This window comes from Carettochelys insculpta, chromosome 2, assembly GCF_033958435.1.
Source record: "Carettochelys insculpta isolate YL-2023 chromosome 2, ASM3395843v1, whole genome shotgun sequence".
Lineage (NCBI taxonomy): Eukaryota > Metazoa > Chordata > Testudines > Carettochelyidae > Carettochelys > Carettochelys insculpta.
The window spans coordinates 124,123,252-124,136,111 of record NC_134138.1 but is presented as its reverse complement, the minus strand read 5'-3'; the positions used below and the strand labels follow the sequence as shown (position 1 = coordinate 124,136,111).

The window sequence follows — 12,860 nt, the reverse complement described above, 5'->3', positions numbered from 1 at the left end:
GTTCAAACAGGATCTCCAGGGACAGAAGATAAATAAATGTTTTTTGGGATAAACTGTCTGGTTTTAAATTGGCTTATGGTCTTCTTCCTGATCTAGAAAATGGCCAGGATCCCTGGTCCATAGAAAGCCCCACTCCAAAGGGAAAGAAAGGGAAGGGTTAGAAGAACTGGGCTTACTAAGGTCTCATAAGATTAGGTATCTATTCCATCCAGAGGCTGGAATGAACTTATGACCACAAAGGAATCCCTATGGGTGGACGCTGAAGGACTGTTCCTGCCAGAGCTCATGGCAGAACTGGAATTAATTCTAGTAGCTTCCCAGCACATATATAGGTTTTTTTAAATATATTTTCCCTGTAATGTTTTATTAATAGCCCATGAGACTCCAGGCTCCCTCTTGCCCCTGCAGCAGCCTGAGCTGGAGATGGGGCTCCAGCCATGCCAGGGCCATTGCGGCTGGAGTGCCAGCATTGGCTCCTCGCTATGGGGGTAGGGGGGAGGTGGAGCCCTGAGTCTTACGGGCCTGTTCAAGGCAAGCCACACTGCCTGGTATGGGGGAAAGAACAGCTTTGGCTGGGAATTGTGGGATAGGGATAGAATGCCTACATGCAGTGCTTCCCTGCACCACACAAAGCCATCCTTCCCCCACACCTGGACTATGTAAATGCCCCACCCCCATCCCACAACTGCACCCTCCCTCCCTCCCTCCCAGACTCCCCACCCTTATTCTGCTTCTGCACCTTCCCTCCCTCCCACCCAAACACCACACTCTTACTCTCAGCCTGCTCCTGCACTCTCACACTAAGGCCCTACACCCGCACCCCCAGACCATTCCCATGCTCTACCTCCCACCCACACCATATACCCCTACGCCAGCCCACTCCCCAGAGGGTCCCTCTTGCACACTGAACCCCTCATTTAGCCCACCCCAGAGCCCCAACAAATCTGCATCTAGCCCCCACAGGTGTTAATCCAGCCCTTGGGATAAGCCCTAAGTCTCAATGTGTCCCCCATCCCTCTGAGACTGAAGCTTGAGGGAAGTGAGGGTAGTGTCTTATTTCCTGCTTCTCAGTTGGAGGCTGCATCTGTGAGGGTTTTTTTTTTCCTCCTTTTCACTTGAGGACCAGGTCAAGAGGCCTGTGTTTTTTTGTTTGATGGCTTTTTTGGCTTTTGACTTGTGTGTCTCCCCCACCCTGACCCAAAAAAAGGTTCCCCATCCCTGCTTTAGAACAAAGAGGGCTTGCGTAGAAAGTGCTGCATAGTAATACACCTATAGCAGATCCATCAGTTAAAGAGAAAGCAAGCATGTGTACTTGCACCACCACTGGGAAATATACACGGAATGAAGAAAACTGTGCAATCTGAAAATGCCCAGGCCACATGGAAGAGGACATATGTCACCTCCCTAAGGCAACAGCTGGGGAGCTGGAGCCCTAAAAATGGGGACCCAGGCTGAATCATGGAGGGGAAATACTGGTGCAGTTGCCTTAAACTGTGACAGTTTATTTAATGGAAAATATGACTCCTTTTAAAAGGTGTATCTAGAGACTACTTCAGAGCTAACACAGACAAATTATTTCATGTCTAAGCTCTTAAAATGTATTGATCACTTACTGGTGATGAGTTTTTATTGATGGCTGGATGAAATGGTTGTGGCGGCTGCTGCTGGGGTAGATGTTGATTAGTTGTGTTCTCTGGCAGCTGAATTTGCTGGAGAGGTTGGTGATTAATCTTTGAAAGAAGTTGTGGCTGAGTCTTGTCAGGTACATCAGGTGAAAGCTGAGATTCTGGCTTGGAGACAGGTTCTAGTTTTGATACCGGTTCTAATTTGGGTAGATTTGGCTTTGGCTCTGTTGGCTGAATGGGTTTAGTAACAGATTGTTTCTGTTCCAAATATTGTGGAGGAGGTCCCAAAACTTGACCAACTTGAAAATAAGGGTATTTCAAAGCCTGAAGAATATAAAACGTATTTAATATACTTCTATAATTAAAATGCAGTGACTTCACCAGAATGTACGCAGATCTCTCAGGTTTAAAAAATTCCACAGTGCAGGTGCCAGATAACTTAGAAGGAATGTCCTTTATCCATTAACACCCATCTTACCATCCCAGCACACATATGGCTTCTCTATTGCAACGTTAAATTCACACTGTTTGTTAGTTCTTTAGTTACCACTTACCAGCACAAATCAGCAATATTCCCAAGGGCTGTTTCTACACATGCCACTTATTCCGAATGTGGCATGCTACTGAACAGCCCGGAAAATGCTAATGAGGTGCAGATGTAAATTTCTGGCACCTCATTAGCATATGGTCACATGATTCAGAGTCCAGAAGAAACTCTTATGGACTCCAAAATAGCAGTGTAGAAGCACGGCCCTGGGGGGATCTCATGGAAGGAAATCCTCCTTCTGGAAGCTCTGTCTTCCTGAATCGTCCAGGATTCGATTTCACGCATCTGGTAGGGACATGCAAAATCAAGCTTTCAGGAGTCACAGTGGACACCGTGTACACATCACAAGATGTGAAGAATAAGGGAGGTCAAAGGGAAACACTCCCTTGTCAATCTTCTTCATTAGCGATGGCCAAGTAAGCCGAGAGCAGATACATTGATTCTAGCTATATGATTGCCTTAGGTACAGATACGCAATTTTAGCTTTGGCAATCTAGGAAGTCAATTTTCTATCTTAGCTTCCTTATGTAGGCCAATGCAAATAAATCTGCCTAAGAAACATACCTAAGAATAAAATGCTTTATGCTGAGATAGTAAAAGATGCAAACCACCATCAGCAAGTTCCAGTTCATATTACTTATAAATGTCCCTCCTCAGGAGATCTAGGTTTCTGTTGTTTTGTTTTGGTTTTTTTTCCTAAAGGCGTGCCCAATTAATTTAACTGCTATAGCAGCTATGTACCAAAAGTGAAGAAACAGAATGGTTGCTGAAAAAAGGATCAGCATTAAGAGACCTGTAAAAATGTGCTGAAGTATTGTGTATATTAGGGGTAGATTTTGCCTCTACTATTCATAATTGTACTATTTATTGCCAGCGCCATCTCATTAAAGTTACAGAGATTTCTAAGAGTAAACTACAATACATTGGCCGTGTCTACACTAGCCAAAAACTTCAAAATTGCCACGCAAATGGCCATTTTGAAGTTTACTAATGAAGCGCTGAAATACATATTCAGCGCTTCATTAGCATGCGGGCGGCAGCGGCGCTTCGAAATTGATGCGGCTCGCCGCCGCATGGCTCATCCCGACGGGGCTCCTTTTCGAAATGACCCCGCCTACTTCGAAGTCCCCTCATTCCCATCTGCTCACAGGAATAAGGGGACTTCGAAGTAGCCAGGGTCCTTTCAGAAAGGAGCCCCGTCGGGACGAGCCGTGTGGCAGAGAGCTGCGTCAATTTTGAAGTGCCACAGCTGCCCGCATGCTAATGAAGCGCTGAATATGTATTTCAGCGCTTCATTAGTAAACTTCGAAATGGCCATTTGCATGGCCATTTTGAAGTTTTGGCTAGTGTAGACATAGCCATTATGTGCTTAAGCTACTTTCATTAAGGTCAAGGAAAAGACTTCCATTCACTTCATTGGTAGCTGGATTGAGGTTTAAGAACAGCTGCCAGAACTCGCTCTTTATTTTGCATATACATAAACCAGGATGTGACTTTGTAAATGCAGTTCCAATGATTAGACCTCTCACATTGCATGATTAAATGCAGTTTGCATACAACAAACTGCATAAAGGAAATCTACCATCCTGGTGATATAAATGTCCTGTGTTAGAGGAAAGGAAGGTCTCAGGCACCTACTCAAATGAACAAGAAATCCTCTGAAGGATAGGAAGAATTTTAAAAAGCTAGGACACAACAAGTAAAAAATTTCAGTTTGGTCAATTGTGAAATGCAGATCTAGATTTGGGTTCTGATTCCTTGTGTCTTTTTGGAAAAAAAAAAAAAAGGGGGTGCCAGTACTCAGTCCTGAAGAGGTTAGCGTGCGGCGATGGAGCCAAACCACACTGGAAACAATGCTGAAATTAGCCAGGCAAATCAAGTCAAAACCATTTAAGTCCAAATGGCTGGGGGAGAAGGGGTTGCTACAGCACTACCATGATATGATTTTATCAGAATCTTGCTTTTGTATCTAAAGTCCCTCTCCCTTCCCCACGCTCAGGGAGGACAGGGTACATGATGGACAGGGTGCAAAAAATCACACAGGAAGAAAAAATTAATTTATAAAAACAAAAGCAATTACATAGGACGGTCTGTCTTCCCACCCGTCTCCCTCAGCCAATCCCATGGCTGGGGCTGCTGAGATACCAGTACTCATTACTAGCATTGAAAAAGCATTGATTCCACAACATTAGGATCTAGGAGTTTATTTAAGATGACAGGTAATACTGGAAAAAACATGGAACTAAAATTGTTTTTGATTATCTTGGCCCTAGGTAAGTCTATAAAATAGAACTAAGAGTGAATTTGTCCCCTACTGTTTGATACTTGTGATATCACCAAACAGAACAGGGGAAACAGAAGCCAGCTCAAGCTCTGTACATCAATAGTCAATCCCAATTCAAGATGATAGGGCTGTGGATCATGCTCATGTGAGCTTAAGTTTGCTCAGTTAACAGACACTAGCATCATTTCATTTAATATTCTAAAGTGAAACTGTCTAAAACAAAGGACTAAAAAGATTTCACATATAGCAGAAAATCATTTTGTAACTGTAAACACATTGCTTTCAAACTTTCTAAAACAGGAAAGCAGTCATGTAGCACTTCAAAAACTAGCAAAATAATTTATTAGGTGATGAGCTTTCGTGGGACAGACCCACTTCCAGATATTCCAAATATTTCCAGATCTGAAGAAGTGGGTCTGACCCAGGACAGCTCAACACTGTAATAAATTATTTTGTGAGTCTTCAAAGTGCTACATGACTGCTGGTTTGTTTTGTGAAGATACACACTAACACAGTTACCTCTCTGTGTCTAAAACAGGTGGAGAAACTACTGCCTGTGGGACAGATCTGGCCCATGGCTTGCCTGGTTCCAGCCCAGGAGGCTCAGGGCTCAGCACCTGCTTGTACTTGTCAGGGGTGCGAGCCGGTGGTAGTGCCCTAGCCACACAGGAGGGCACTATGGCTGGAATGCCAATGCTGGCCAGCTTGTGCCACTGCAGGGAGTAGGGGGTCCTATTCAGGCAACCTCTATCTGGATCCAGCCCATGGGCTCTGCCTGGCGGGGGCGAGGGGGAAGTGGTTCCATACCTCCAAGGAAAAGCTCCACGTTGGCATCATCCCCACCACATCGCTCGAATCTCAGCCAATGGGAGAGGCAGAGGGCAGTGCTGGTGGGGGGCACTATCCTGAAGCATGTAGATTAATACCCCTCCACAAAGACCTGTGCTGGGTAGGTGCCTGCACTCAGATCTTCTGCTCCCTCCAGCCAAGACCCTGCAGCACCCTCTGCTCCTGCACTCCCTCCTGTCCAGAGTCTGTCTGCACCCCAAGCCCCTCCTGCAGACCCCCCCAATGTGCTTCTGCACCACCTTCCAGACCCCCCACCCTCTGTCTGCTCCTGCATCCTTCCTTCCAGATCCCACAATCCCACCCAAGCTCGCTTCTGCCCCCTCTATACCCATGCAATTTGTTTTTACACCCTCCCTGCCACCCAGACATCTCACTTCCAGCCCACTCCTGCACCCTACCTCCTGCCCAGACTTCACATCCCCCACCCCACCCTGCTCCCCAGCAACCCACTCCCATGAACTGAACACCTAAGTTTTAGTCCCACCCTGGAGCTTGAGGGTGGAGGGGAATAAAATCTACTAGCTCTGGTCCTGCTAGGCTCTGGGGTAAAGATTGAGGGTAGTGAGGTGAAAGTCTCTTATTTCTGCTTTTCTGCAGTTGGGGGGTACACATTTGTGCCCCCCCCTTTTTTTTTTTTTTTTTTTTGCTTCTCACTTGCATGTGGCCGTTGTTGACTGATTTTTCTGTGGGTTAGTGGCCCATGAACCCAAAAAAGGTTCCCCACCCCTAATTTAGAGCTACATCACAATACCATATGGACCATTGCACAGCAACTCCTTAACAGCTTAGAGCATGCTTCCACGAGCACACACTCACATCTCCTTCATGCACTGCACAGCTTACTTCTTGACAATGCAATATAGGCTAAATCAGTTGCTCCTTTTTTACAGCAGGATCGCCTGTCATTCTTTGTGATGGGTCTACAGTGCTGCAGGGGACTACGTAATACTAGTACTAAACACGAGTAATAAAGTGGAGAGAGATGGTTGGCTCTATTTCGTATCATCAGCTTAATCACATTTGAGTCACCTGCATTTTATCCACCTGCATTTTAGCTGAATTTTCATTTTGTCCTGCAATATTCCCTTTTCAGTTACATTGCCTACCATAATCCTCCTTTATATCTTCCAAACATACTTACCTTTTTGTGGCTATCCAAAGTTAATGTATCTAATTTAGATATCTTTAGTACTTGGCATTACGCTTACTTTGGGGTTTTATTAAATCTTATGAAACAAGATGTGACATACCATTGTTTAAATTGTTTTCCTGATTGCTTAATAAATAAGGTTCACCTCACATCTAAGAATATAGATATTTAGCTCTTATATAGCCCTTTTTCCAACAAATCTCAAAATACTTCACAAAGGAAACTTTTATCAGTAACCCTTTTAAAAATGGAGAAAATGAAGCAGAGAGAAATAATTTGCTTAAGGTCACAGAGCAGGAAAACAACCATGGTCCTCTGAATCTATGCTGGTGCTCTTCTGTCCATTAGACCATATTGATTAGTTCACATTGTTTCACTTGACGACTGAATTTATTCACTTGCTTATTGAATTTATTCAAGTTAGTTGCGATAGACTCAGGCTCTTATATAGACCCATGCTGACAGTGTCTAAAGACCAAATTATAAAGAGGACAGAAATCACAGTTTGTTAACATTCGAATTACCCACCTCTGAATATTCTGACTTCCTTCCTGTCTTTTGTACACCCACAGCTACAAAATTGGAGGATGATTTTTAATTTCATATGCTGCTCTGATGGTGCTAAAAGTTCAATCACTGTGTACATTGTTATTAGCCTTAATAATGAATCTGTCACTTAAGCAGTCATACCTGACTTGCTGTAGGTCGTTTCTTTGGATCCCAATTCAGCATATCGGTCATAAGCTGTATTGCCTCATTGCTGGCATTTGGAATGAGAGTTTTGAGGTGTATAGGGATACACTGTGGAAAGCGGAAATTCATGGCAGATGCAAGTTGGTACCCTTCTGGCCAGTCACTCTGTTAAAAGGTGAAAACAAGAGGGCAGAGTTAACACACTGCATTATTTTGGATCAAATTAAAACAGTTCTGTGTGCTGAGGAGGGAGGGGTGCAGCCTAAGTGGCGAATGCTGGATCAATCCTATGGCACGCATCCATAATACCTGCAAAGGTTCTAGAAAGAATGGATTCATCGGTGATTGCTATGGTACCTGCACAATTGCACATAGTGTGTTCAGCTACTTAAGAACAGCCCTTTGGCCTGCCGCTTGGTTATAAGGGGTGGAACCATAACCCCACACTCAGAAATGCCCTCTCTGCAGAGAAAGGTGAATACACAGAATCCCTGCACTGATGGGAGTTCAGGCAGCTAAATTATGGTAACATTGGAGGTAGACTTCCCTCAATCCAAAACGTACCTAACACCAGGGAAGCCAAGATTTGTCCCATAATCTGAACATTAAGATTTCACCCATTAGAAATCTAATGGTTAACTTACAATTGTACTCTCCTTCAATAAAAGAAATACATTAAATCATTCATCTTTGACACATATATCTTTTAACAAACATGTATTTAAGGCTACATCTACACTACCACAGAAGATCGACCCGCTTAGGGTCTATCTTTTGGAGTTTGATTTCGTGTTTCTAGTATGGATGTGCATAATAGAGCTCTTAGGGGTTGTAGTTGACTCCTGTACTGCTTGTGAGATGTGAGGAATAAGAGGTTGATGGGAGAAACTCTCCCGTCGACCTTCCCCTGTATAGATGGGCAAGTTAGCTGGGTGCAGATACTTCAATTTTAGCTATGCACTAGGTGTAGCTAGAATTGTGTATCTGTGGTTGACTTTCCCCAGAAGTCTGTAATCTGTGGCTCAGGAGCTGCATGTGTGCCCTTAACGACTCTTTGCAGCTCCCACCACTATAATTGCAAAGTTTAAAAAAAAAAAACAAAAAAACACACCCTCCTGGTTACTTTTGATAAATAGTGAATGTCTAAAAGCCCCAAAATGAACAACTCATATCTAAATAGCAAACAATATGTGATTTCAAAACATTGGATAACTCCCCCAGTGTCCTCCTGAGAGAGAAGTCTGGGAGTAAAAGTCCCAAAAACAGTGGTACAAACACAAATGTAAAGTGTGAGGAAATAGGATATGTAAAAAGTTTGTGAATGTCCTGCAGTAAATATGGATCACATTACAAATCATTGTATGTGCACTGTTCTCAAAATAAGTGTTACAAAAAGTATCATGATATTTATTAATGGCTGTTTCACATTCACATGCATTGCAGCTCTTGAATTACTGAGTCTTCTACCAAATTCGAAAAAAATGGCTCTTCTATTTTGGTTGCTGACCCTGGACATTCTTAGTCTAGTGTAGACATAGCCTTAAAAGTTAAAGCTCTATTTGTGCTACATTTCTGGCAGTTACAGACCCTAGTCACAGTTACGGGCTTGATGCCATAAATAAATCATGAGGAAGACTCCAGTGAAGGCATGAGGTGCAATCCCAATGATAATTTGACTATTCAGATTAGCAGACATGCCCATCAACTTTAGTGGATGGAGGATTAGGCCCTTAATGTGAACCAGAAATCTTTATGCCTACCTGTGTCTCTGGCAACAGGCCCACAGTTAAAATTGAGACAGAACATATCATAGGACAAGCTGAAGCTTGAGAAAGCATCACACAGAAAAAGTCGAGGGAGGAAGGGAGTATAACATAGCACAGGAAAAACACGCAAGATCTGTTACTTGTAAAATGTTCTTTGAAGATCTAAGTACCATTTTGCCATTCTTCAGTAAATTACCTAAAACACATTTTATTGATTCCCATCCCCAGTAAACTGTCACACACCTTCTCCCACAGAATTACTGCTCTATCATTGCTTATGGCAATAGAAGCTCTTTCTATTCTATCAGTCTGTCCACTTTATGTAGCGATGCCACAAGGCACTTACTTGTGACATCACATTTGCTTCCCTATTAACGGACTCTAAAGTCATTAACGTGGAGACATGAATTTCTAACTCAAGCTAGGAAAGGGGAGACTTTTTAGAAAAATTACAGGACCCACACAGAAATAAGGAACAATGAGAAATGAATTAGATGAAAACATACATTTAAAAAACAAAAACAGTTGTGGAACTGCCAGCAATCAATCCATTAGCATTATGGCCGCTTCTACCATGAAGAATCTTCTGGAAGATCATGTTTACACGTTAAAGGCAACCCGAAAGAGCTGTCCCGCCTTCCAGAAGAGCACATCTACACATGCACTGGTGCTCTTCTGGAAGAACAGGGCAGGAAATGGTGTGGATGGGGCCACGTGGCCAGAGAGCCCTTTCGGGGCTGCCAGCCATGTAGCCCCTTAAAGGGCCCCACCCAAACAGCCCCTCCCTGCACAAGCTGCCGAGGCCTGCTGAGCTGCTTGCTGCAAGGCAGACCCAGGTCCCTGTCCTGCATGGCCCAACCAGCAGGCATGGACCCCAGCAACCACAGGCCAGCAAGCTTGCCCTGACCTGCAGGCTGGCCATTCTCCTGGCCACACTCCTTGGCCTCCTGTGGCAACGGAGACCCATGCCCGTGGGTCCCAACCCCACACCTTCCCTGCCAGGCTCCCCCCCAAAGGGAGGGGAACTGAGGGGGGGTGAGGGGCCAGAGCAGGGGGTGAGTAGGCGTAGCCCAGGGGATACCACATGCCTGCTGTCAGACGGGTGCCCCAGTCGTGGGGGGAGGGCCCAGGAGGAAGGAAGGGAGAGGATGGGGAAGGAGGCAGGGACACCCCCCGCTCATGCCCACAAGTGTGCCCACTCTCATTCCCCTGCAGGTTGAGAGAGCCATTGACGACCTGCTGGTGTGGTGGCTTGTGCACATCAGGGACCTGGAAGCGCTCGTCGAGGGCTTCATGGAGCTCAGGTTCCCCCAATGCTCAGGAGCAATCGATGGGACGCATATCCCCATCGAGGCCCTGGACTACAGTGACAGCCACTACATCAACCACAAGGGGTACCACTCAATTGTGCTCCAGGTGGTGGTGGATGCCCAGGGGAGGATCATGGACGTTTATGTGGGCTGGCCACGCAGGGTGCCCAACGTGCGCATCCTGCAGAACTCTGTCCTGTTTCACAAGACTGAGGCCAGAACATTCCTGCCCCAGCAGGAGCACATCATCAGAGAGGTCGCCATGCCCCTCTGCTCGTGAGTGACCCGGCCTACACCATCCAGCCCTGGTTGATGCACCTGCACACCCTCCCAGGAGCTGTTCAATCCCTGGCTCACACGGGCCTGGTACCTGGTCGAGTGTATGTTCAGCCATCTGAAGGTGCAGTTCAGATGTCTCCTCACGCGCCTCGATGTGTTGGTGGAGAACGGCACACAGGTCATGCCCACCTGCTGCGCCCTCCACAACCTCATTGAGGCATTGAGGGGACCCTGCCCCAGGGCTGGATGGCAGAGCTGGCCCCCCAGTACCAGCAGCCCACCACCTCCCCCAACAGGCGGCTCAACCACGACAGGGTCCACATCTAGGAGGCATTCGCCCAGCGGACTATGAACCCCCCAGCCTGCCCCACACACCCCCCCAACGCATCACCACCTCCCCTACTGTCCCCCACGATAATCAGGTACTCGGGGGTGTGCAATGTAAATATGTGTTTAACCCTGAATGTAGAACTAGAGAACACCTTTTATGTAAATAGCACCCATAAAACAAAACAAGCTTGTATGAACCCAAGACTGCCTAAATATATACATGGGGGTCAGGGAACAGGGGCATACAAACTGGGACAGGGACAGGGATAATAGGGGCCCTAGTCAAGGGATGGGATGAAGGGCCATAAGCCCTGGCGCCCGCGGGTGACCCTCCCACCCCAGATGCATGGTCCCCTGTATGGAGCTGATGGGGCCATGAGCACTGGGAGATATGGCCGGTCTGCCACAGGCCCAGCCTCCGTGGGGTGGGGCATGGGTCTCAGCTCAGGGGACCCTCCATGGGACCACTGTGGCCATGAGCCAGGCCATAGTGTCCCTGAGGGCAGCTGCGGGCAGGCCCAGGGGTAGTAGAGCAACCTGGGCCTCGAGGTCATGGGGTGGGGACGGGGTGGGAGCAGCAGGGGCCTTGGGGGAGAGAGGGGCAGGAGGGGCAGCTGGGGGCTGGTTGGACAGGGCCCCACACACTGTGTAGAGCATCCCCACCACCTCCCCCCAAAATGTCCCAGCGCCAATTTCAGTTCGGCCTCATTGAGGGCCAGCTGCCTCTCTGCCAGGGCATTCTGGTGGCAGAAGGTGGCTGTGTAGGCCACAGCCTCATCCTCACGGCCCCGGCATCTGGTCCAACAGACCCATGGCCACCATGCCGTGGGGGTTAGGGCTGGTCCAGGCCCGGATGGTGGGCTGCTGGGTCCTCCAGCCTGGACAGGGCTGGCAGACCCCAGGCTCCTCTCCCACCTCTCAGATGGTGTTGCTGTAAGACAGAGGGTGGGGCGGGTGGGGGAGAAGGGGAGTCAGTACTGTATCTGGACCCTGTGTGCCATGATCCCAGCCCCCCTGGGTGGTTACGCCCACCCCGGACCCATGCAAGCCCCCATGCACTCACCACACTGGTGTCTGGTGCCAGGGCAGAGGCGCTGTCTGTGGTGACACCCCCTAGAAATGGGTTGATGAGCTGAGGGAGCTTGGCTATGGGGGGGTCCCTGCCTGGGGAGCTGATGGGCTGGGTGCAGTCATGTCACTTGAGGGACCCTAGGCACGCTCAGGGGGCTCTCTGCAGGGGAGGGAGCCAGATGTCACCCGCAGGCATGGCCACACCCCAGACCCCGATGTGGGACAGGCCATCTGGATTTGGGGCATCGCACTGGGACCTGGGTATGCCCCACCCCCGCCCAGGGATTTGCTGTGGCATGTGCTTACCTGAGGTGGCCTTGAACAGGTCTGATGATGCCCGACTGTTGGGAGCCTGACTGCTGGTGGCGGAGGGCAGCTTGACGACAAGCAAGCCATTGAAGGACTCTCCAGCGGCTGGGACGCCTGTATTGGCAGGGCTCTCCTCCCGCTCCAGTGTGGCAGGGGGCTCTGGTGTAGCCATCTCCATGGTGACCCAGGGTGGCGAGGCAATGTTGGCAGCCAGGAGGTCCTGCAGCTCCCAGTGGAAGGGGCAGGTGGCTGGGGCATGGCTGGATCTGCAGGCGCTGTCTTGGGCCTGCATGTATCCCTGCTGCAGCTTGTTCACCTTGCATTGTACATGCTCAGGGGTCTGGGAGGGTGGCCGTGGGCAGCCAGGTCCTGGGCAAGGCATGTGAAGGTCGGGGCATTCTTCCAGTGCCCGCTGGTGTTGTGGAGGACCTTGTCGTGTCAGAGCCCCAGTAGGTCCTGGCGCTCTGGCTCTGTCCAAGAGGGGGCCCTCCATTTGGGATCCTGGTTAGGGTCCTGGCTGCCCTTGTCCAAGTTATTTGGGCTCCCCAGGTGGTGTGGGGTGCTGACTATCTCTTGGGCTCAGGGCTGGTGAGTGCTGCAGGGCCTTGGGTGAGTGTGGTTTACACTTGCTGCCACCTTCCACACTC

At 48.2% G+C, this 12,860-nt stretch overlaps 1 protein-coding gene across 2 annotated transcripts in view; it reads right to left on the bottom strand.

The window, feature by feature from the left end:
* MAK (male germ cell associated kinase) overlaps window positions 1–12,860 on the bottom strand; it is a 67,020-nt gene that overhangs the window by 32,223 nt on the left and 21,937 nt on the right. For both annotated transcript variants that reach the window (XM_074985913.1, XM_074985915.1), the window contains exons 8-9: window positions 7,146–7,313; window positions 1,614–1,949 (exon numbers count right to left, since the gene is read on the bottom strand). In XM_074985913.1, coding sequence (XP_074842014.1) covers window positions 1,614–1,949; window positions 7,146–7,313 — 504 coding nt within the window. The remainder of the gene's footprint in view (window positions 1–1,613; window positions 1,950–7,145; window positions 7,314–12,860) is intronic.